The 26200-nt window shown below is 43.1% G+C and overlaps 1 protein-coding gene across 4 annotated transcripts in view; it reads right to left on the bottom strand.

Annotated features, from left to right (window-relative positions):
• The window catches only part of Adamtsl3 (ADAMTS like 3), a 285243-nt gene that overhangs the window by 217132 nt on the left and 41911 nt on the right, over positions 1 to 26200 (bottom strand). For all 4 annotated transcript variants that reach the window (XR_013111364.1, XM_076937029.1, XM_076937035.1 and 1 more), the window contains exon 3: positions 17636 to 17755. Coding sequence is in view for 3 of the 4 variants with exons in the window: in XM_076937029.1 (XP_076793144.1) it covers positions 17636 to 17755 (120 nt within the window). In the remaining variant the exon portion in view is untranslated. The remainder of the gene's footprint in view (positions 1 to 17635; positions 17756 to 26200) is intronic.

Here is a 26200-nt window from a genome sequence, read left to right as displayed (position 1 = left end):
GTCTACCAGATTCTGACATATTCAGAGCCAAATGCTCACAGCTAACCATTGATCTGATCAAGGGGTTCCCAATGGAAGAGTTAGAGAGAAGACTGAAGGAGCTGAAAGGGTTTGTGGCCCCATGAAGAGAGCAACAGTACCAACCAACCAGAGCTCCCCAGGGTCTAAACCACCAGCCTGGGAGCACATAGGGAGGCACCCATGACTCCATCTATATATGTAGGGGAGGATGGCCTTGTCAGGCATAGGTGGGAGAGGAGATCCTTGGTCCCATGAAGGCTGAACACTGAGTGGGGGGTAATTTGAGGGTGGGGAGGTGGGAGTGGCAGGGTAGGTGGGGGCACATCCTCATAGAAGCAGGAGAATGAGGAGGTGGGATAGGGGATTCCTGGGTGGTGGGGGGAATGGGGTAAGGGGATAAAATCTGAAATGTAAATATAATATCCAATAAAAAAAATTTCCACAGCCTGGGAGTCCAGGCATACGAAGTAGCTACATCAATCAAACATTTAATTAAACATGGTAATTTATCATGAGGAAATTTATTTTAAAATAATTGCTTAGTATACACATAAAATTTCCATTTACTACAGATCAGAGCAGATTTGCATGCTAATGAGATGCATGCTAATTAGCATTTATTCATCATAAAGAATTAAGTCTTGGCTTACCGTTTGATACTGCAAGATACAGATCATCTTCAACATCTTTCAGAGCTGATTAATATTTTCATTCTACAATGATGAATGCTCAGAACTCTCCTTCACACAAACCATAGTACAAAAAATAGGTTTAAAGCGCTTTTTAGCTATTGTTTGAAATTGTCCTAATCCCAAGCCAAAATTCACTGAATGTTTTTTTGTTTGTCTGTTTTGGATTTTTTTTTAATGAAACACAGGTCAGCAACTCCAATATGTGTTTCTAAAATCAAGAGTTATGACACAATAGGATCCGAAGATATACTAGTTTGGATTTGATACATGCTGAGAAATGGTTAGAAAACACTTCGTTTCTTTTCCATAACTAAACCAGAATGTTTCTATCAGAGCAGACAAGCTTGTGTACAAGCACTGCAGTTCATCACACAGCAGTCTCGACTCTGAGCTGAGGTGTTTGAGGCAGCGATGGTTGGTACTGAATGGCACAATAGCATATGCATTGCCAAGTTTGCATGCTGTGTGTCCAGACCCAAGGCAAGGTCATGTGATGCAACATGCTGAGCCCTTCCAGAAACACTTCAGATTCATTAGGGGATTGTTTCTGAATTATTTTTTTTGATCACCACAAGTTCAAAAACCTATTGCCAATTTTTTTCCAACTCTCATGTTCAGTGACACAATCCCTTATGGAGTTGCAACCTTCAGTTTAATATGCTGTGATTCAGCCTGTTTGTACAGTCCCATCCTGCGTGAATGTTGTTGATGGTCAACATGCATCTTAGTTTAATCTTTTTCTTTTGTAAATGAGAATATCATCCAGTGTGTCAATTTTTGGAGGGGTCACCAGCATAGAGAGCAAGATACTACAAGATATCGTTGTTCTCTTCCATCATGAGACCCAGAATTTGTGGCATGAGCAGGTGCTGTCAATGACTTGGTCCATCAGTCCATAAGAGCTAAAACATGGAGACACTGTCGTACCATTCCTTGTTAACAAGACCATGGATACAAGTGAGTGTGGTGTGATGTGGCGTGCATGCATGCATGTCTGTCTGTCTGTCTGTCTGTCTGCCTGTCTGCCTGTCTGTCTGCCAGAGCATGCATGCACACACCCATCCTAGTTACTTTCTCTATTGTTTTGGTAAACACAATGACCACGAGAACAACTTGGAGAGAAAAGGGTTTCTGTCATCTCGCAGTCCCAGGTCACAGTCCATCACTGGGGAAGTGGTGCTTGCTCACTGGCTTGCTTCCTGGCTCACATTCAGCTACCGTTCTTATCCAGCCTCTCCACCTGACTCCAATTAGTAATCAAGAAAATGAACCCACAGACATGCTGACGGGCTAATCTGATGAATGAAATTCATTAATTGATGTTCCCTCTTCCCAGGCACGTCAGATTGACAAGCAAGATTAACCACCATAATGTATACATATTTGTGAGTTTTCTTTTGGGTTTCAAGATAATGAGTTGATTCTCAAACACCCACCGACATTGACTAAATCCCTTTAGTATTGTTATTATTGCGGTGATTTTAACACACTGCACATGCTTCAACTGGGCAGGCTGTTTACTGTATTGATGCTCAAATTGTCTAAAGTGTGCTCCTAACTTCTTACAACTTGGCTCCTGAATCTTACTGATGAGATTCTAGTAGTTTTAATAGTTTCTTTGTTACTTGGTAATTACACGAGGGTGCAGGTTCAGCTCCCATGCTTCCGCCTCAAATCTGCACTAAGCTATTCTGCAGACTCCTGGTTCTTCCAAAGCACTCAATGGAAATGGTAGTGAGAGATCAGGATCCAGGCATGGGGGTTGTTGCCAGGTTTTAGATGCCTGTTTACTCGCATTTTAAGGCCTTCCCAGGAAAGGGCACCCTGTTGTTTAGTTAAGACAGACACGGCAGTGTCTATACAGGTACTTAACTATCCAATTTGAGCAACGCAGAATTTTACTTAATTTCCTGTTTTATATCAAATTGCCTTCCTCCTACACTAAGAATATGGGTCCTCAGACATATCAGGAATTCAGAGAAGCAGCTCATCTCCTCTATGGTGTTCTTTTATCAGACGTTATGCACACAGTAGTCTCAGAGCAGCCTGACAGCGCCCCACAAGATCCCTGTAAGAAGTCTAGTCTTTTATTTGATATCTTTTCCTTTACTATGACCATCTCCAGTCAAATGGCCGCATTAAAGCCAGCTGATTTTTCTCTACACATAGTTAACACCATCAGACTAGACCACGAACAGGCCTCTCATTTCTGTTCTTTAAGCTTTGATTTTCAAATCTAACCTTGTTGTACAAATATGTAACAGTCCGCATGACCCCAAAATCAAATATACAAGACACGTGTACAGGTGTACACAGAAAAGCCCACTTCTACTGCTCGCTTCCATGCCACCTTCTTGTCCCACTCTCTTTCCAGGCAACCTTTCCTATTGGCTTCTATTATCTCCATACTGCATGCCACCCTCACACCCAGGCCATACCAATATCTGCTTCTAATGGTAAGCTTTAGCATATGTGCTGCTGAAGAAAACACAGAAGGTCGTTTAGTGGAGGAAACTGTAATTAGCATCCATGGGCACCATTGTACAAGTTTCTCACATGGGAACTTTCCCAGATCTTAGTCCTAACTAAGCAAAGGCCTTCTCTTCTCTAGTTGCAAGAATGGATGTTGAGGCAGCACCAAGGTACACCACTGTAGCCCACATCCAGGACAATATCTAGCATCCTACAAAGATTCTATCCTACAAAGATCCTATCAATAGACACTCATTTTCACCATGCCTTAGGAAAATGATTGGTCCTCAAACTTCCTGTGCTAGCAAACAGACCTCACACACAAAAGGTCTTGGTTCATTGTACTCTGAACTTTCCTGAGGAGTATGTTTAAAACTTGGTTCTCAAATACAGTACAGTTCCATTTAATGCATCCTTTAAAGCAGCATAGCTCCATTCAACACACAAATATCAAGGCTGGATAGATGGTTAAGAGCACTGATTGCTCTTCTAAACAACACAGGTTCAATTCTCAGCACCTACATGGTAGCTCACAATCATCTGCAGCTCCAGGCTCAGGGAATATGTTGCTCTACTTGGGCCTCCATGGCACCAGGCACACACATAGTGCATAGTGCATATAAGTGTGCAAAACACCCATGCATATAAAAAATGAACAAATAAATAAAATGTTTAAAAGAATATCAATCAATGTGCATATATCTCAGTATACCCTGGGTCTAATTTTTTAAAAAATCAAAAGTTAAGTTTTTAAAGTCTTAGCTTTCTTCATAGGAGGGAAAGTTCATACGGCAATGCCGAATTCTGTACAATTAAAAGTAAGTTTACATTAAATCCAGTGGGAAGAGATCAGGGGACTCATCCAAGTGGACAAGGGTTCTCTCCTTCAGGTCATTCACATGAAGAGAGTTGAGACTTGGAGGCAGAGCAGCCAGCATGCAGAGACAAAGCCACACCTCTGAGCTAAGTGTTTGGAGGAAAAGGTATAAATTCTTCAGTTCTGCAAAGATTGAGAAATGGAACCAAATATATGCACATAAGATAGCCTCTTTATTATGACAAAAGTTGAGTAAACCTTTGGAAACTTTTATTTATTCTTTGAAGAGAACTCAGAAATAAAGTTTTATGTCTTAAGAATGACTTCTGGTCTCTCGCCACTAGCTATTCTGAGACTCAGTAGCAAGCATATTAGTCAAACAGGCCAGCTTGTGTCCTGACCCTAGGAGTAGTTAACAACAAGATCTTCATAAATAAATGCAAGGGAAGGACACCTCCCTGACAGCTTCTGGAGAAGAGGAAGCCTCGGCCATGTACTGTAAGAAACATAGACTTTCAAAGATGAGTGTTGGAAGCCAGTGGCCTGGTATGCCCAAGGTGGGAAGGCATACCAGGCGAGATGAGAAACTCAGTTTGGACACAGCAGTAGGCAGAAGGAAATAAAAAGAGGACACATGAAGAAAGGCAACTCTAACTCCAACCCTAAGACATGTGAGGCTTGGATTTAGTCTGTGAGAGGAGGAAATGGCGCCCATCTAAGGATCCTATTTTTACCCTTAGATAAGGGGTATAATCATCAACAAACAAATGTTCATAGAAAATGCAGCCTCTGTCCCTTTGAGGCTCAAAGCCTAATGCAAGAAGCAGAGGGAATAACCACTGTGCTGGGACCAGAGGAGAAGGAAGTAACATGAGAACTTCAGTGGGGACAATGAAAAACTTGAGGGAGAAAATTTTGATCAAATGACTGCAGCTCAAGGGAGAGAGGCATTTGTTATAGATGCTAATTTCCATGAACCATTCAAATGTGTTTGTGTAAGCTGTTGCCCATAGTTAAATGGAAATGAAAACCTGTCCAGAAGAACTGTCTGTGTGCCTATGCAGAATGATGGGCATAAGCAAAGTGTTCTCAGGGAAGAGCCCAGAGCTGTCATTGCTGACCTTGGGGATAGGAGGCTCAACAAAAAGTCATCCAAACTCAAACCCTGATTTCTAGACAGCGCATGATGCAGACCCCTACAGAGTTTTCAGCTTGGATGAAGAGGTCCTCCAGACTCCACACATACAAAGACCTCATTTTCTCTCTTCTCATGTCCTGCATCCACTATCCATAAATTATAATGCTAGGAGAAAAAAAACTACAAGAAAAGGAAATCCCAGAACAAGGTGGGGTGAATAGAAGAAGGAAGGGAACACAGAATTAAAGTAAGCAAGGTAGAAGAAGGGAGAGAAGAGACAAAGGGGGAGAAAAATGAGAATATGGGCCTTGGCTCACTTGTAAGTAGGAGTTGTCCTCAGAGGTGGACAGTGAAGGTGAAGATAGAGGATTAAGGAAGAGATCTGAAGTGGAAACGTCTAGTTTCTTTGGAAAGTCAGTTATGTCAAATGATGTTTTACTGGGGCACACAGGTGAAAGGATGTCTTGCTAAAACAAACACGTGAAAGAATGTTTTCCTGAAGCAGACACAGGTGAAAGAATGTTTGGATATAGCAAACACATTAAAGAAAGCTTGATGAAGGAGTATAAATATGACTCCACAGACAGTGGGAGAGGAGCACTGAGCATTGTTTTGGTTTGTTCTGCCTCACCATTCTTTGCTAATGACACACATGTATTTTTTGCCTTACATAGTGTGGTTGAGCTCAACTTGTGACAACCCTGCCATTGAGAAAAACTCACCCAAGAACTGCTTGTGGGGCTCCTGCAGCAGCTTGCCACTTCCTCAGCCTTCCCTCCGGCCAGTTGGCGAGCCTTGCAGTTCCTTCAGGACTGAACTACAGCTGCAGGTTCATGCCTGGTGCCTGCCTGCTGAGAGAACTGGACTCTAGCTGCCGGTTAGTGTGTGGTATCTGCCTGCCTAGAGGACTGGTCTGAAACTGCTGAGTTGTATTTGGATTTTGCTACTGGACTGAGCTGCTGAGAAAGAAGATCAAGCTCGGCTCCAAAGAACTATTGCTGAACAGGTCCATATCCCCTACATCTTAATAACTTTTCTCTTCCACTACCTCTCCTGGGTGATGGGCTAGAGGAGAGGTGGAACCCTTATTAAAAGTAGGTTGCAAAAAAATGTATACCCACAGAGTTCCCTGAAGAAGAAATAACTAATCAAGAGGATGAACAAACATCATCTTGTAACCTCAAGGGAGGGGAGCATGGTATAAGAGATAAGAGAAAGGTGTCTGAAGCAAGCTGTGCTGGGTCTGCAGTAGAGGAAAGACCATGGAGAAAACACAGCAACTTAGATGAACACACCTGACCTAGAAATGGACTGCTCAACACTGCAAAGAGAGTGTCCAACCACAGAAGACAGTGGGGGGGCGGGGTCTTCAACAGCCACACAACTGTGTCTTGTGTGACCTTGGGATGTCCTACTAAGCTCCACAGCCAGGCCTCAGGACATTCATCCCACTAGAGGAGCCCAGCTCAAGGGAGAACAGTAAAGTCCAGGCCAGAAAGTGGCATAGAAACTGGGGTTGTCTTAGTCTAGGAAAACAGGGCACGGGCTACCATCTAGCAGTTCACATAAGCCTAAGATTAGGAGCAGTCCAAAAGGTAACTAAAGCTGAGAGCAAAGCAATGGACTGTCAGCATACATGGGTAGAGACTATTTCCCCACCACCAGAGGAGGCCTCAGGATACTCCTAAGCTCCCTGAAATCTACATCCAAGGAAACACAGTCCAGTGTGTTAAAACTATAAGAATGAGCAAACCGAAGCACCCACTGGATGATCTGATCTCCTGGAGAGTTAGCTACCAGGAGCTTCTTTGCAAACTCTGCTTGTATTTTTGTGATGTAGGCCAGAATCGGCCATAGCAAAGGAAATGTTTCTAAACTTCAAATAAGCCAATGAAAACAATTCCTCAAATCCCTTGTGATGGGGAAAATTCCATTATTGCTTCTACACCTAGCCCTTCCAAGTTCAGCTTGGAGAGAATCAAAGATGTCTTTTCTTGCCTGGCATGGCTCCCTCTGGCCTGGGCAGCAAAGCAACAGATTTTTGTTTTGTTGTCTCCGTTGATCTCTAAAACCCACTCACTTGGCTATGCCTGAGAACAAAGCATGGCAGTATATAAGGTTGGCGCTCATTTGAGACACTAATAGACTAAGTAGCAGGAATGTTGCTTACTAGGAGATGATGAAAGGGGCCAAAATAAAGAACCAGAAATAATCAAAGGTCATAGTAAGGCATCCACCCCTAGTGGAGGCTGTCCTTCATGGTTTAGTGACTTTCTACAGCAGAGCTCAGTAGGCTACCTGGATAAAAGACAAGAAAAGGTCCAACAAATGGATCTGTAGAGTACTGATCTAACCAGCTGACACGACAGGAAATCTATGAATATGAGGGCAGGAACAGCGCTGATGACTAGGAGACTTCTGATCATCTCAGACAAACGGAGGGATAAGAGACCTGAACCTTTGATGTTAAAAAGGAAGTATGTGGGTAATAAGAGTGCCCATTGAAGGCCATGAAGGGAGGGGACTGAGGTTACCTGGTTGTGTGAAACATGACAAGGTGTAGGCTGACCATGTGGAATGGGTAGATGATATAGAGGGTGAGTAAGGGTCCCTGGAGCTAGAGAGGACTAGAAATGACAGGTGTTAATGAAATTTTGGGATATCTACAATTCAGGACCAGTCTCGGCATCATGACAGGACAGTTGGGAGGAAAGAGATGAGGGAATGGCCTTTGTAAACACTTTGGTGAGTGTTCAGTTCAGTGATCTGAATGCATGGCATCCGTCTTCAATACGGAAAATCACTGAAAGAACAGAAGTCTGATCAGGAAGCAGGGACAGAGACTTGAGGCAGGGCAAACTTCTACCTCTGCCTTGTGATGTCTGAAGACTGAGTAATGGAAGTCATAGGAGGTGAGCCTTGTCAGCCCCTGAAACAGAAAGTAGGAAATTAGGTCATGAGAGGACAGTGGGAGGTAGTGGGAGTGCAAAGTCAATGTCAACAAGTAAAACAGGAGAACTCAGAGCAAGCCCTGAAGACCATGGAAGAGAGGAGACAGTGGAGAAGAGGCGACATGTTCATCAAGGACTATAGAGGATGAATCTAAGTTGCTTGAAATGACCTAGTCTCAAAGTGTTTGAAGATTTTTAGGAATCTTTCAGTAAGAAGTGGCTTGATGGGGAGGGAGAGCATGTGTCTAAGCATCTGCAGCTATAGTTGTGTGTCTCTCAGCATCTGCAGCTATAGTTGTGTGTCTCAGCATCTGCAGCTATAGTTGTGTGTCTCAGCATCTGCAGCTATAGTTGTGTCTCTCAGCATCTGCAGCTATAGTTGTGTGTCTCAGCATCTGCAGCTATAGTTGTGTGTCTCTCAGCATCTGCAGCTATAGTTGTGTCTCTCAGCATCTGCAGCTATAGTTGTGTGTCTCAGCATCTGAAGCTATAATTGTGTGTCTCAGCATCTGCAGCTATAGTTGTGTGTCTCTCGGCATCTGCAGCTATAGTTGTGTGTCTCTCGGCATCTGCAGCTATAGTTGTGTGTCTCTCGGCATCTGCAGCTATAGTTGTGGGGAGGCAGTTGAATTTGTCTTGAATGTCCCACTCATATCTACCATTTAATCTGCATGGCAAAGGTATAAAAAAAAAACCCAGCACAGTTCCCCCCAAATTATTCTAAGGAAAACAGTAATTTGAGAACTGGATATTGAACTTCAAGAAACAGAACAGATGAACTCATCAATCCTGGAGAATTATCTGATTTGTGAAAATCTCAGGGATAATGAAATTCCGAGTTCATGTGAGCCAAAGTCAACCTCAATAGCATGTTGCACATTGCAACGTTTGTGTGTTTGCTGTGTGCCTGAGTTAGGTCAGAATGCACATCTTATTCCAATGGATACATTCTTCTCATTTCCTAGCAGATATAAGCTTGCTTTCTCATTAGGTGGCTAAATCTTTAGGATGTTTAAGGAGCACTGCTACATTAAACCAAGATTACTCACTAACAAAAGAATGAGCCATTCAAACTCTAATGGCTTGGTCTTTAAAAACATAACACTCAGTGGCTGGCAAGAACGTGGAGATAATCCTGTGTGGAGAAAATGCAGGTGACTCACTTTGATCAGTGAAGAAGATGACAGAACTCCACAGACCCAAGGGCTGGGTTCATCTTCCTTTACCAGAAAATTCAGGAGTTACTATAAACTTTCCAAGCTAAAAAAAAAAAATATTACAGAAATAACTTGAAAATCCCAAGTGATGGTTCTGAGGCCTGCCAGCAGCTTAACCACAATACAGCTCCTGGCCAAGATGTCCATGAAAAGCTGGGAAGCAGTTACTCTGAGAAAGATGTACTTGTAGCAAAAGGACTTCTTCTCCTAAGAAAGAATGCATAAATCAATGGTTAAATAAGGAAAAGGGAAAATTAGGTTTGGCATAATGGCATCAGAAAGATGTCATTTGAGAGAAGTTGAGGGGTAAGACTACAAAGACTTCATTATTGATATACTGTTGTTATTGCTAGTTTTAAAAATTCATTCAAACATTTCTCTCATATTTTCCCTGCCCACAGATTAGATGTAAGAGAAGGTTAAAAAAAAAAGTCCTAACTGTGCTTCAGGGCAGAGAACATGCATCTGGCTTTGCTGTGCCTGGCTGTGAGATCTTGGAAAGGACATCATTTCTCCCTAGCACTCGGATTCCTCACCTGAAGAGTCCGGTCACTGGGCTTCCTTTCAACTCTGATAAGCATTTTTCCAAGGGCCTGTCAGAGCCATAATCCAGTCCTTTGGGTTCCCAGCAATGGAAACATAAGAAATGCAAACTGGCCCACTCATCTTGAATGAAGACATCACATAAGTGGCTGTCAGTGTCGTGCAGTAAGAGAGAAGAATCAGCTCAGATGGTACTTAAGGTACTGTGGTAGATGAGGATGTCCTGGCTTTCTAGTTTTCTATTTGTTTGTTTTTTCAGTTGCTGTGAAACTTGTAAAGCAACTTGGAGAGTAAACAGTTCATTTCATCTTACATATTATAGTCCACCATCTAGGGAAGCCAAGGCAGGAACACAAGGCGGGCACTCAAGGCAGAAACCATAGAGGAACACTACTACTTAGTGGTTTGTTCACTCTGATTTTCTCAGTTATTTCATAAAGCCTAAGCCCTCCATCTGTGTAGGGCTGTATGTCCCATGGTGGCTGAGTCCTTCTATACCAATTATCAATCAAGAGAATGTCCTACAGAACTTGCTCATAGACCAGTCTGATGAATTCTTCCAGTGAGCTTACCTCTTTCCAGACAGATCAAGTTGACAACCAAGATTTGCCATCACAGATGTCACAAACACAGATCTGTTTTTCTTTTTCCAACTGTAGAGTCATGTGCAATAGAGCCAGTGTGACTTCAAGAAAATTGTTAAAATTTAAAAATCAAAGATGGCTGTTCAAGGTGGTATGGAGAAAGATTGGAGGCAATTCTAGAAGTTAGACTTAAGGTTTACAGGTGAGTAGAAGAAAGCAGGCGACGTACTCAGTGCCACAGACCTGTAATCCCAGGGACTCGGGGAGTCATGACAGAAAGACTGAAGTTCAAGGCCTACCCGGGCCACTCAGTAAAGCTCTCTCTCTCAACGTTCAAATTACAAAAGGGGCTGAGGATAGACAACTCAGTGATTGACACTTGCCTAACATGTGCAAAAGTCCAGGTTTATTGCCCAGGGGAGAAGGAAGAGGGCAGGCAGGAAAAGGGAAATATAAACTTGAGAATCAAGTGGCCAAAGAACACAAGCATACAGCAGAGTGCAACTAGGAGTAATTTCAAATATGTATCTAACCATCCCTGCATCCCTAGGATGAAGCCTACTTGATCATGGTGAATGATTGTATTGATGTGTCCTTGGATTCAGTTTGTGAGAATTTTATTGAGTATTTTTGCATTGATATTCATAAGGGAAATTGGTCTGAAGTTCTCTTTCTTTGTTTGGTCTTTTTGTGGCTTAGGTATCAGTGTAACTGTGTCTTCATAAAAATAATTGGGTTGTGTCCCTTCCATTTTTATTTTGTGGAATAGTTTGAAGAGTATTGGTATTAGGTTTTCTTTGAAGGTCTGATAGAATTCTGCACTAAACCCATCTGGTCCTGGGCTTGCTTTTTTTTTTTTTTTTTTTTTTGTTAGGGACTCCTAATGACAGCTTCTATTTTATTAGGGGTTATGGGACTGTTTAGATGGTTTATCTGATCCTGATTTAACTTTGGTACCTTGTATCTGTCTAGAAAATCATCCATTTCATCTAGATTTTCCAGTTTTGTTGAATATAGACTTTTGTAGTAGAATCTGATTATTTTTCGAATTTCCTCAGTTTCTGTTGTTATGTTTCCCTTTTCATTTCTGATTTTGTTAATTTGGATACCATCTCTGTGCCCTCTGGTTAATTTGGCTAAAGGTTTATCTATCTTGTCAATTTTCTCAAAGAACCAGCTCCTAGTTTTGTTGATTCTCTGTATAGTTCTCTTTGTTTTTACTTGGTTGACTTCAGCTCTGAGTTTGGTTATTTCCTCTTGGGTGTATTTGCTTCTTTTTGTTCTAAAGCTCTCAGGTGTATGGTTAAGCTGGAGGGTATGCTCTCTCCAATTTCTTTATGGAGGCACTCAAGGCTATGAGTTTTCCTATTAGGACTGCTTTCATTGTGTCCCATAAGTTTGGATACATTGTGTCTTCATTTTCATTAAATTCTAAAAAGTCTTTCATTTCTTTCTTTATTCCTTCTCTGACTGTGTGTGTGTGTGTGTGTGTGTGTGTGTGTGTGGTGTGTGGTGTGTGTGTGTGTGTGTGTGTGTGTGGTGTGTGTGTGTGTGTGTGTGTGTGTGTGTGTGGTGTGTGTGTGTGTGTGTGTGTGTGTGTGTAGTCAGGGAAATATATATATATATATATATATATATATATATATATATATATATTCATATATATGTGTGTGTGTGTTGATATATATTTTTTTCTTTTTTTTTTTTAAAGATAAATCCACTTAGACGTGGCCAGGAAGAGACAATACAAATGCTAAGTTAGTCACAGGTTCCATCCCTGATGGCTTCAGTAAAGAGAGTCACACAGAGGGAGGAGATGGTGGGGTATGGACAGATATAAATGGCTCACCACTGTGAAGTCAAGGTAGTTTCCTTACATATGGCCCCAAGCTTAGATCAGTGAGATTTGCCTCATCACTTACTGGATGTCCAGCTTCATCCTCATGTTCAAAACTAACCATGCCCTGCTCTTTGCTTATTTAAAGCTTAAAATTGGCAAGAGTGACATTACATCATCATGTACACACAACATATAGAGGCAATTTACACAGTATAGACAATCACAGGTGAAGAGAATTCCTAAGTTTCTGTTGCTTCCTCTGTAACTGTGGCTGTCAACAAAAAGGAACCCTACTTCTCTAACCCACCATGCCTGGGGGACATGCCTTCCTCATTTTTTCATCCCTAACAAGTTCCAAAGGACTAAAGAAAGGGTAAATCACACACACACACACACACACACACACACACACACACACACACAAACCATACCCATTTAAATAAGCAACTCCTTGAGCTGGAGAAAGGGGCAAAGAACAATAGTCAGAACCACGCACAGCCTTTGTCCCCATAGAGGTCCTCAGTAGAAAAGGAATGACAAAAGCACTTACCATAGAGACTGGTTAAGAATACTTTGGCCACAACCATAATAGCAAGTATCACAGACAAGTACTTTCTCCAGCTCAAGTTGTGTTTAGGGTGTAGCTCCAGGTCTCCTCCTGGGAAAGGGAGATGATGAGGTCTTGCTTGGTACACACTTCACCTTGATTCACTGAAGACTGGAATGTGAGGCACCACTGTGGACACTGGTTTACAAGTCTGTAATAGGCTTTGTGCTTCTCCACGAGAGCCTGCTTATTTAAATGGTTATGGAGTATTTCTGTGCATGTGTGATTTGTAATTACTTTGTACGCTTACTACATCCAAGTGTCCAAAGACTCTCACTCAGAAGATGTGCTACCCAGTGGGGAGGCAGTGCTGTTTGGATTTAAATTTGAAAACACCATGATTTCTGTTTAAAACTTGGGAGGGATGATAAGGCTTCTAAGATGCTCCTGACTAACCCCAAATTCCTGAAGTTGCTGAGTCTGAATCCGGAAGGCAATCCGTTAGTATCAAAATATCTTCTGTGGTCCCCAGTGCTCTTCTTGATCATAGCCATAATATCAAGGTCTTTGGAAAGGAGCAAAGGAACAAACTCACTCCTAAATCTGAGCGAATCAGATGGAGATGGTCTAGGATAGCAGGTCTGGGGTGTGGAGGGCAGTGGTCTTCAGTTTTCAAACAGCCATCTGGATGTCCTTGACTAAGTCATTTCAACACTTAGTGTCTCTACTTTCCTGACTCTTGGAATGAGGTGTTATTACTGAAGTCTCCACCAGCTGTACAACTCTCTAATTCTCTAAGTAACAGTTCATTGCTTTGCTGGCTAGACTGCCTTGGTAATCAGAGTGAACCAATTAACACAGCAGCTGGAATACTCTATTTGTGCTTTCAAACTGAAATATTTTTTACAGTGGAAGGAGGGAAGGTCGTGAAACCCACTCATTCTGCTTTGGAAAACAGTTGAAGGATCTGAGGTCTACAGATGTCACATCGCTGTTACAAGCTCATTAGATGGAAGCACGTGAAGAGTGCATGACCAGTCTTGCTTGCAGCCCAGTGGGCAGCCTGCTGGCTTCAGGCTCTTCTCTCCCTAGAAGCTGCTTCCACTCCTGAATAAGCCACAATGTGGCTTTTATGTGTCTCATTAAATATAGCCTGCACCTTAACTGTGCTTTACAGGCCTAGGGGTTATTAGTTTTCCAGGCACCTAATCCAGAAGACATTTGGAAAGTGACCTAAAGATCTGCGTGAAATGTGCCCAGGATAAAATACTTTCAAGAGTCCTGTGGGAGTTGTTCAAGAAAGCCAATGTCTACACACCTACAACCTGCTTCCTATTTTATAAAATGAGTATTTTGTAGGGAGGAAGAGCCCAGTAAACCCAACTCTGCCCCGACCACTTTACAGTCCAGGTTGTGGCCTCATTTGCACAAGCACTTTGTCAGTCTGGCTCCAGGCCACTGGGAGAGCAAACCACCACAACTAGTATAAACACTCCCACTTGGCAGGTAGGTACCCAAGCCACCTGGCAGGGCAGAGCTGTCCTGGGTAACAGACACAGACACCACTTGCTGGCTGTTATATAACAAACACTGTCCCAACCCTTCCCCAGGTATGGAATCTTTGCATCAACTGCCCTGCAAAACATTTAGGAACACCCTGGGAATTCCTGCAAAGCAAAAATGGTGGCATGCCACCCAGAGTGTTGTAGTCTGCCTCACCTGAGACAGTCTGTTAAAGTGCTTCAGCTGATGGCTAAACACTAAACCCTTGTATGAGACTGGATCCAAAGACTTGTTCAAAGCTTTCAGACACAGTGATATATAGAAGAAGCCAGACACAGATGAGCACATGCCATATATTCTACCTATATAAAAACAAACTTAAGGGTAGACAGAACCAGCCTAGACCAAGGACAGAGTCAGAGGCATTTGTCCTTCATGGGTAGTCAATATTGATTAGGAAAGAATTCGAAGACCCCTTATGGAGTTCAACGTTCTAGCTCTTCATCTTGGTAGTTGTTCCACACATGAAAAAAAAATGCTGAAATCTGCCAAATCCTAGAATTCATAATATGTCTTCATTCTATGTGCAGTTACACCTCAATAAAAGTTAATTTAAGATTTATCTTCATTTTTAATTATACCTATGTGAGGTGGGGAGCATAGGCACATGAATGCAGGTGACTCTGGAGGCCAGAAGAGAACATTGGTCCTCCTGGAGATGTAGGTGGCAGTGTGCCATCGAATATGGATGCTAAGAACCAAACTCAGGTTCTTTGCAAAAGCAGTACACGCTCTTAACCTGTTTGAGTCCAGAGTAAATAATGCCCTTACTGTTTCTCGCTTGGTTTCTCTAAAGTTCTCATTTTAAAAACTGTTGATGCATTGATTTCTAACTTAGAGGGAACTATAAGTTACAGACCTTCTGAAGACCCATAGGATAGAAAAGCAGAACACAGCTTAATGATCTTTGGGTCCTAGTGGTGACCAGCCCAATATGGTTGGACTAATGATGAGAATCCACAATGAACCTGGCTTAGCCCAGCTCCAGGAATTGGAGAAGTGATTGGATGTTGAACTTTCCAGCTAAAAAGTGTAATCGTGTCTTATCGTGCCCCAGCGATCTGTGATGCTCTGTGCCAACAGGCAGTTTTCTAGGCCACAGCCCTGCCCCTCATTACAACACTAGATGTAGAACTGTGCACACCAAGAGTAGGTAACTCAGTCATATCCCCAGTGAGTAGGGAAAATAGAGTCCTGGGCACCAGGCTTCCCCATTTGACCCTCTGCTCCAGGCTTTCATCAGTATCAGCCTTTCACACTAGGTGAGACTTCAGTCCTCATTCTAACCCACAGCCCAGTTCAGGTCCAGCCAACCCTAGAGCTGATCCTGCTCTCTGTAGTTTCGTCTCACACATAACCGTGTCAATAGATTAAGTCTCTCAGATTTGTGTCTCCTGAGGGCTGTCTTCCTAGGTCCACCTAAACCAATCACTAGATGCTAGCCTTTGACCACACAGCTAGAAACAAGACAGCTGGTCCCAAATCGTCAGTCATCCTCCTCTATGCCACTGTGTGCCATGACAAGGATCATGCCTGGCTCTTCATCTCTACTGGTGCCAGAGCCACACAGTTCCATATGGGTTTAAATCTCCACTTTCTGTTCTCTACCCCTGGATTTCAGGTACTCAGCTAGAAACTGACATTTGTCAGAGATGTTCTAGTTCACAATTTCAGGTGATGTGAAAGACCTGTCTAATCTTAAATGTTAACCCTGAATTGAGATAGAAAGAGAACCATCACTCTAATGTCCAGATTCTACATTACAGCAAGCACAATTTAATTCTCTGGTTAGCCTTTATGGAGTGACTTCACACACACACACACACACACACACACACACACACACACACACACACCTGCATACATAGTCTGTTTCAGTCTATGAAATGAGCTTAGAAAATTAAGATGCCCGTGATCCTAAAGGAAGTCTTTGGGAGCACAAAGGTCCATGAGCTCATAGGTACGCACTTGGGAAACCAGGATTGTTAAACACGGGGGATTGTTAAACATGCAGGGTTACCTCTTCAATGGAGAGACGAATAACCTGTTTTTCCATCCAGAAGGCTGGAAATGGAGGTGGCTAACAGCCTGGTAAAATATGTACTATGTGTAGGGCCAGTCCATACCAAGCTTCCACAAGCAGGACCAGAGGTGGCTAATACTTAAGGTGACCTTTGCATTATCTGTATAGCCAGAGGCTCCCCCAAGCTCCCATAACCAGGACCAGAGATGGCTAATAGCCAGATGACCTCTACACTATGTATGACCGAGACCACACCAGATCATCCTCTAGGCCCTTAAGATAACACATGAGTTTATCTCTAGAAGCCCCCTTCACAGAAGAAATGACACATACTCTGAGAAAAGTTTTGATGCAATTATGCCTCCTTGTGCACAGAGGTTTGTGTTATGCCAGGAAACTTTATTTTTTTTTACAAATTGAAATGTACTCAAATACCCTTACAACAAACTACTGATGTCAGACTCTAGAAGTTTAAACTAGCACAGGTTTGAGTTGTGCTGAACCAAATTTCCTTCTTACTTCATGTGGAACAGCACTCTGTTGGCCCTGGCATTTGCAAAGACCCCCCATAAAAAGTGAAGTGAAAGTTGACAAGACGGCTACACAGTCAGAATCCTCTGATACCTCTCTCTGGGAGAATAAATTTAATGATATCTAAAACATCATCTCTTGTGAGAGAAACAAGAGTCAGTCTTGAGCTAGTGTTCCAGGCAGAGCTGAGCTGCCTACAGGGCAGGAAGTCACTGCAGCCAGCAGCTTCAGGTTCCTGTGGGGTGTCAAGGATCTGTTATGTTAATACTGGCCAGAGGAACACAGTGTTCTATTGTGGAGACACTGTGTGTGTGCATGCACATGTGCACATGCGTATATGTGTATCTATGTGTGCACCTGTGCTTGTGTGAAAGCTGGAGGAGACTGCTTGTCCTCCTGTATCACTTTCTATCTTACTCCCTTGAGACAGCATCTCACTAAACCTAGAGCTGAGTGTTTATCTTCTAGGCTGACAGCCAACAGGCTTCATTGATCTGGCGGCCCTGCACTTGGCTTCCAAACACAAGAAACCACACAAGGCTTTTGCTGTAGGTGCTTCAGATCTAAACTTGTAAGTTCCTATGCTTGCAAAGCATGCAAGCATTCTTAAGCTCTGGGCCTCTCCCAAGCCCTTTACTGGCATTTCTGAGGAAGGAAAGGCAAAGCCAGAGATGGGACTCTGTGCAGTCATCTTACCTGATCATCATAGCGGTAGGTGAGGAACTGCTCCCCTGTGGTGTCTTCTAGGAAGCTTCCCTGAGGAGAGAGTGCAAACTCAGGAAGAAAGTAGGCTCCAGGAGACTTCTCTGCTGTGGCCTGAAAGGCAAGGTCACATGGTTACAAACAAGGCACCAGGAAAGATCCTCTAGGAGGCAGAATCTCAAAGATCCCACTACAACCAAGAAAAAAGTGTCCTCTGAGCCAGGAGCAAGGTGAAGCACATCAGACATTGGTGCAGGGACACTTTAGACCAGGATATTCTAACTTGGCACATGCGGCCCCTTTTCCCTCTCTTCCTCCCTGCTCCAACTTCCAGCAGTTAAAGCCATGTAACAATTATTTGTTCAAGTTTCATTACTGCAAACCCATTGCTTTTAGGATGTTTTTCTTTAAAAAAGATTTGTCTTATTTTTATGTCCATGCCTCTTGTCTGTCTGTGAATGTATGCCACATGTATGTTGGTGCCCCAGGAGGCCAGAAGAGGGCGTCAGATCCCCTGGAGTGGGAGTAAGGAGCAGTTCATAGCCCTGTTACTGATGTGGAGCTGTGAGCTGGGCTCAGGTCCCTAGGAGAACAGCTTGCACTGCGTCTGTCCAACCATGTAGAATTACTTTTCTTTCTTTCACTTCTTCTTTCTTCCTTGCCTTCCTTTGTTTCATCTTTTTCTTCTTTATGTGAAAGATTAGGGAAGGTTTATTCCCACACTGCAAACAATATTTCTGTTCATTACACAAACTTTAGAAAATGCAGACAGCTGTAAAAATCAACAAGAGGTCACCCACACCTCTTGCAACCATAATAGCAACTTTTTATTATTTTATCACATTTCCTTTGAGGCTTCTTTTTCTTTCCTCACAACACTTTGTGTGTTGCCATATAGACCCTGTTTAAATAGACCTGTTTCACATAAAGGCTTTGTTGTATTCTTGGGAAACTCAAACATTTGCATGCAGATCACTGGTCTGAAGGACCAATGGCTGGGGTCTTCAGGAGTCAAGACAGCTACTGTGGAATACGCCTCAGGTAACTGTACCTAGACTCACTCCCACTATGCCATCCAGCATGACCCTGTCATAGGTGGCTGAGAGAAGCTGAGAGTGTGGAATGCTTTCCAGAATCTCTGCCTTGATTTTGCCAAGGAGGAAATTGGCAAAGGAAGTGACATCCCCAAGCTTAGTCTTGGTCAACACACTTGGAACAATGGCCGCACACACCCCGATTGTGACCCTTCCCCCTACCTTGGAAGGAGTAACTATGAAATAGGAGATCAGAGGAATCACTCCAAGGAAGCTGCTTTCTGGAACAGGAAAGCTAGGATGCAAAGCATTCCTGACAGCTCTGCTGTCCCAGGTGTCACCTTCCCATGGTGTAACACAAGCTTTGGTTACAGCAGAACCAGGGACTAGGGGTTGAGCTCCATTGGTAAAATGGTGCCTGGTTTGCTTAACACCCTGGGTTTGATCCCCAGCCCTGCATAAACTGGGCTTGGTAATGAATGCCTGTAATCCCAGCATTTGAGAGGTGGGGACAGGAGGATCAAAAATTAAAGAATATCCTTGGCTATATAGTTTGTCTAAATCAATCGATCAATCAATCAATTGCATTTATTTGAATAATAAACATTGAAAAGAAAAGTCTGCACACAGTAGTTGAGTCAAGGGATACTGAAGTATTCCTAGTTAGACTTATCTAACTCTTCTAATCTGGATAGCACTAGACCAAAAGAATTGTGAGATTTTCTTCATACATTTCATTTTAAGTTAGATTTAAATTGTTATTAGATATTTAGCACCACTGTCCTAGTTTGCTTTCTGCTGCTGTGATAAAACATTCTGACAAAAATCAACTTGTGTAGGAAAATATTTAGTTAGCCTAAACATCCAGATCAGAGCCCATCGTGAAAGAAAGTCAGGACCGGAGCCTGGAGGCAGGAACTGAAGCAGAGGGCATGGCTGCGTGCTGGCTTGTTCTGCATGGCTTGCCCGGTTTACTTTCTTACACACTGCAGGACCACATTCCCAGATATGGCACTGCCCACAGTGGGCTGCTCCCCCAACACACACACACACACACACACACACACACACACACACTATCAATCAAGAAAATTCCCCACAGACCTACTCAGAAGCCAATCTGATGCAGGAGTTGAGGCTCCTTTCCCAAATGACTTCAGCTTGTGTCAAGTTAAAGACCAAAAATCAAAAGATCAACTGACACAACAAAAACTATTCTTTTTATTATTTAATATGCATGTATGAGTGAGCATCGATGTGCCATGACACAAATGTGAAACACCTTGGAGTCAGGACTTTCGAGTCTTACAGATCTAACTTGGTCATCAGCTTTGGCAATAGGCATTGCTAACCACTGAGCCTTCCCTCCAACCCCGTATACTCATTTGTTTTGTTTTGGTTTTTTGTTTTGTTTTGGTTTGGTTTTTTGTTTTTCAAGACAGGGTTTCTCTGTGTGGCCCTGGCTGTCCTGGAACTCACTCTGTAGACCAGGCTGGCCTCGAACTCAGAAATCCACCTGCCTCTGCCTCCCAAGTGCTGGGATTATAGGCGTGCGCTACCACTGCCCGGCATTACTCATTTGTTTCTATTGCCTTCAGAATTCACGAAAGCATAACTCTGGAAGTCTACAGAGCCCTTAGAAGTCATCAAAACCCAAACCTGTACTTTATAAATGATACAATAAGGCTTTGCATGTACATCCTCACTAACCCAGGCCTATGCTTATGCTGGAACATCTCAGCCTTGGACAAAACATGGAGAATTCCATTCTGTTGATCATTCATTCAATATACTAAGGACCTTTTAATGCCTAGCACAGATCTTAGTGCTATAAACACCAAGAGCAACATGAATGGTAAGGTTCCTATAATCATGGAGGTTACCTTTTTGGTGGAGAAGATACATCGAAAAATAAGTAAGCAAACAAGAAAAATTGAAGTTATGAGTGTTACAAAAGAAATGCCCTGGGCGATATGACAGCAAGGAAAAGAGCAGGATTGTAAAGATGAGGTCCAGCTAAGCATGCCTGAAAAGACAGCATTTGCCTAAAGCAGAGAGAGGAGAAGCATGCAAATAAAAGCAAGTGTATTTTGGTCAGATAAAGAGTGATCCTCAAAGCTCTCACTTGGAAAGGATGTCAGTGAGCTTGAGATTCAGAGAGAAGAGCAGTGTGGCTGGACTCAGGGTGGGCCAGAAGAAAATGGGCCGTTACTGTGCAGTGTTAGGGAAATTTGCACTGGGTTTAAGAAGTGACCTGGATTAGAGGGAACGGATACCATAGAGGTGGGGCACAGGGATGGGAGTACGGTGTAGCATGCTACATGTTTTTAAAGACTGGAGATTCCCGAGCATACTTGCTTGCTTTCTGGAATAATCCCAGACTAAAAAATGAAACACTAGAAATAAGAGGTGATTGCAAAAGTGAAGTATCCACCCATGGGACTACAGAGAGTGCTCACTGGACAGAGCAGTTGCTGAGCATGCAAGAATGCCCAAGTGCGGACCCCAGAACCTACATCTATTTACAGTCACGTGTATGCCTATAAGCCCAGCATGGGGCCAGGTAAAGAGTGGTGGCCACTCAGCCTAGCTCCAGGTTCTAGGCTTGGTGAAGAATCTTGTCTCAAAGGAATAAAGTGGAGAACGATAGGGCAGAACACCAAACATGCTCTCCGAGCTTCCACAACCACACATGTGCACACACACACACACACACACACACACATACACACACACACACTTAAAAAACATGTGTGTTTACCTCAAAGATAATAAGAGATAACTTATTCCGAGCCAAGTTTGACTATAATGACAGCCCAAGAATACACAAATCAAGGTATGTTCCACATTGGTTAGTAGGAATTCCAGGTGGGTGAAATACCCAAAGTGGAGTATCTCTGCAATGTATCTCAGGCATTACTCTGATGGCATTCCTGGCGTTGGGGCTGGTGGAAGGTTTACCTAATAGAGAAGTTAGTCCATATGCAGGCAGACAACAAAATGACAGTTAAGAGACTAACAATAGCCCAAGATAATTTGGCTCTAGATCATCAGCATTCTAACTCTGCACGATCAGGACTTTCTAATCGGTCAATCAGCCTTGCGGAATCTTTAGCAGATGTGTTTTTTTTTTTTCTTCTAGGAACTTTAGTTTACAGAGAAAGCAAGACTTGACTTGGAACATCCACTGGCTTCTCAGATACCAGACACCTGCTACTACATTGAAAAGATGGCCATTCATCTGTCCCCACCACTCCCTCCCATGCAACTTTCTTACCACTAAGAACAGGTCCACTCCTGGGCTCCATGAAAGGGACAATCCTCAGCCTGGATAAAATCTACAGTCTCTAATACCACACTGCTCTCCAGCCCAAGTATTTATCCGCCTACTGTATCCTTATTGTATCAGAAAACCAACAGCAAACCTTCCAAGTTCCAATAAGTCTTCTTTGACTCCAATCAGGGAGACTTCTGAGGCTTCCTCTCCCTTCCAAGACCCATCTTGGTGGTGTGTTTTAGAGCTCTTTTTAAAAATCTGAGGCCAGTGACAGACCATGTCCCAAAGCATTCATGAAGATAACACTCAAGGCTGTTCTCCAACATGTATGCATGTATACATACATACATACATACATACATATATACATACATATACACATGATGAAGCACACACACACACACACACATATATGTATATATATATGTATATATGTATATATACATATATATATATATGCCTAAATGCACACACATACATTTTTATTAAAAAGGGTAAATTTTTAATATGTATCAAATTACAAATATCAGACTTAATTGTCAAAACCTTAGTACATTCTCCAATCAACCATCCTAATCAACTCAACAGTACACTTCTTTGACTTTCAGAATCTAGGGAACAATTGTTCTGACTTTCAAGTGTATTGTTTTCTTGTTCATGGAAGAAAATAATCTCTACTTTGTAAAATTAGTCTGGGAGTTAGTGGTCAGTTTTATGGTAATTACAGGAAGGTTCTGTACATCCGTGTGAAATGATGCATTCTTTGCTTAATTCTTCCCAAGTAGAACAGGGGTCAGAACAGTCAGTAAAGGCTCTGCTTCTGGTTTCTGCCGATGATTTGCCTTTGATTTACTTACATAGAAGCATCAGTACTTTATTATCAAGATAAATGTGTGTTATTGAGAGTTTCTGTATTCATTTTTGTTTCTTTATTTATTTACTGTTTTAGTTGAAATAAAATTTATACAATGTATTCTCAACAGGCTTTTTCCCCTCCCCAACCTCTCTTGGGTCCTTCCTACTCTCCACCTATCCAACCCTAAACCCTTTCTTTCTCTCTCTCTCTCTTTAAAAAACAAACAAGCAAACAAAAACAAAGCAAAAAAGAGAGAGAAACACACACACATGCACATGTGCACATACACATACAAAACCACAAAATCAGAAGCCATAATATACAACCAAAAGACTAATAACAATAATGAAAAATGCCTCCCCAAAGCAGCATGAGACAGAAAGTCTACAAATACACCTTTGAGTTGGTTTTGTGTTGGCCATCAACTGCTGGACATGGGCCAACCCTAGAGTGTGGTTAACACACCATAATGAAACTTCATTGGAAAAAACCCAATTCTTCCTTTGCAAGCAAGTGTAAGTGTTAGATAGATTTCCTCATCCCATCTCAGTACTAGGACCCCATCTGAGCTTGTGCAGCCCCTGTGTGTGCTGGCATTGTCGCTGAGTTTGTTCATACATCAGCTCTATGGTATCTGGAGAAAAGTTTCCTTGGAGTCATTCATTCCTGCTGGCCATGCAGGAAAGAAGACACACATACATTTTTCAAAGACATAGGCAGAAACAAAAAAGATATGTTTCCAAGCATCTACTATGAGCTAAGATTTGTAGTTTAAAAAAAAGGTCTCACCAGACATGGTAGAGCATGCCTTTAATCCCAACACTCAGGAGGCAGTCCAATTTCTGTGAGTTTGAGGCTAGCCTGGTCTACAGAGTGAGTTCCAGGACAGCCAGGGCTACACAGAGAAACCCTATCTTGAACTTTAAAAAACGAAAGGTCATGGTTTTGTCTTCACAGCTACCCTGTGAGTGGGTATCATTTGCCCCATGTCTCATAGGAAGAGGTGTCATTTAACAAGGGACATCAAGACCCCAGCAGCTCAGAAAACATCACCTCTGTTTCATCTTCTTCATCCCTAGCTTAGCTTGATTTCATCGACAAGAACTGAACTGCTGCTGAAATATGGAATAGAGACAAAGTCTTGCTTTTTAAACTAAGGCTGCCACACATTCTCTATTGTGGTTTCAGAAAGGTAAGGACACACTGTCATTCACATCATGGTGACAGCAAGAAAGAGGATCTTCATGCTTCAGGAAGCAGCTCCTATGCTTCTGTCCCGGAGATCCCGGAGTGGGTTGCTCAGCATCCTATAGCAGTAGAACTGCATCGCTGCCTAGATGTGATAAAGCTCTCAGAAAAGCTGGGTCCTCCTTTAGGGAAGAGTGGTTTGGTTCACTCATGGCTTCAGAAAGCTCATACCCCTAACATTTCCACCCAGAAGGGAGGTGACTACTTAACTGTCAGAGAAACTCTAAGCATGTGGCTTCTTGTGGGATGAGGTGACCAAAGAGGTCAGGGCATCCAAGTAGCAAGAGCTGGAGGCAAGGCCAGGGAGAGAGGCCAGATAGGAAGTGTGAGATCTTCCCAGGGCATAGAGCCAGGACCAGGGAAAGAAGCTGCCAAAATGTATCATCCACACCAGCCACTGTCCACAGCTGCTGAGTCACCAGGGACAGGGGCAGGAGGAATCCAGATGAGCTCCAGGGACGATAAATGCAGGACTTGGGAATACAGCTGGGTCCTCCACCCCCACCCCCGCTGAAGGCTGTAACTTTTACAGGAGGAAATACATACAGCCCAACAAGAACCAGATTGCCAGTGTAGGTCTGCACCCCTACCCTGAAAAGGACAAAGTTGGGTTTCGATTGTTGTGAAATTGTGATAGAGTATGCATTTGGTCTTTGACACGAGCCTCCTAAGACTGTTGAAAATTCTTGGGTTATAGAAGCCAGGTCTTCTGATGCCCTTACTCTTGGAAACTCCAAGTGGAAGTTGGTTAGGACCAGCCATGTGATAGGATGATTGAACCTTCCATCTAGTCACTAAGGAATGGGGAGGACCTGAAAGCAGAGCTGACACCAGAGATGTTGTTAACTATGTTCACTCCATCCAATTAGCAAGGAATATTCTATTAGAGGGAGCCTGGCTCACTGCCAGTGTGGACATGTGACACTAGTCACTGGTAATCCAATCTAAAGTTGGAGAGCAGTCTTGTAGGACTGAGCCCTTAACCTAACGGGTCTGATGATACCTTCAGAGACAGTTTCCGCTGGCGCCTGCTGGAGAAGCAGTGTGTAGGATTAGATCCCCCATGCTTTTTATACCAGCAATATTGTGCTGATTGGAAGGTAAGTAGGAAAAATCACTCTGAGTGGAGTTTTGTTTTCTATCTTTCAGAATGACATCCTAAGAAAAGAGAGCTAAAGAAGAGAAGAGGGTATACCTATCACAGAAAACAGGACCTAAGGTGCCTCAAAAATCAAGCAGTTGTCAGTCAAGGGGAACGCAATGTGATTTCCTCTGAGATGTAACAAGCCAGCTTGAACATTGCAGGCTCAGTCTGAGCCCAATAGGTGGGATACTCATCTCTCCAGAGTATGAGCTCAGCCAAGCACCACTTCACAAACTTACAGAACCATAGCCGGTCAGGGAAGGCCCCCAAGCCTTTTCCCATGGGATGTTGCTGAACCATGTTAAACCACGTCCCTGCACTCTGGGCTGACACTGGACTCTCCAACTTCCTGTTGTTCACATCCTCTTTCCATCTGGCTCATCCTTCCAGCCTGTCAGGGTTGTTTTGAATCCCAGCTCCATCTGTGTATATGCATCGCTTTCTCCTCATTTCCCTTCCGCCCAAATGTGAGGCATGGTCTCCATCAGCATCTCTGTCAGCAATCCACACCCTGAGCAGGCACAGGCTGCAGCCTGTCTCCAGGCCCACAAAGAATTGACTCCAGTATAGTCTTCCTCACTTCAGATGTCTCTATGCTGGTCATCAATGAATCAAAAAATATGTCATCCAGTGCTCAACCATCTGGAGACAAAGAGGTGGCAGGGATGGGTGGGTAGGATGCTGGATGGAAGTACTGAGATTCCATCATTCCTGGGTATGACTAGAACAAGGCTGAATGCCAAGAAGACAAAGCCTGAGCCTCAGCTACTGTACCCTGCCTGTGGTGCCAGGGAGCTGAGGAGATCTTTCAAAGTCAGGAACAGTATGCACACATGGACCAGTTTCTAGTCATGGCAACCACACTCTCCAGGGGAGACATCTTCTTCTAGATAGAGGGGACACTGCTGCAGTGTCCTCTAAATAATGGCATGCCACAAATCCAGAAATGTGCTCCCCAGGAACGGTACAGAGAATCCCAGGCTCACAGCCAGCATCAAGT

The sequence above is a fragment of the Arvicanthis niloticus genome, chromosome 1 (genome assembly GCF_011762505.2).
Source record: "Arvicanthis niloticus isolate mArvNil1 chromosome 1, mArvNil1.pat.X, whole genome shotgun sequence".
Taxonomy (NCBI): Eukaryota; Metazoa; Chordata; class Mammalia; order Rodentia; family Muridae; genus Arvicanthis; species Arvicanthis niloticus.
Note: the sequence above shows the minus strand (reverse complement) of the source record. Positions and strands in the feature narration are given on the sequence as shown.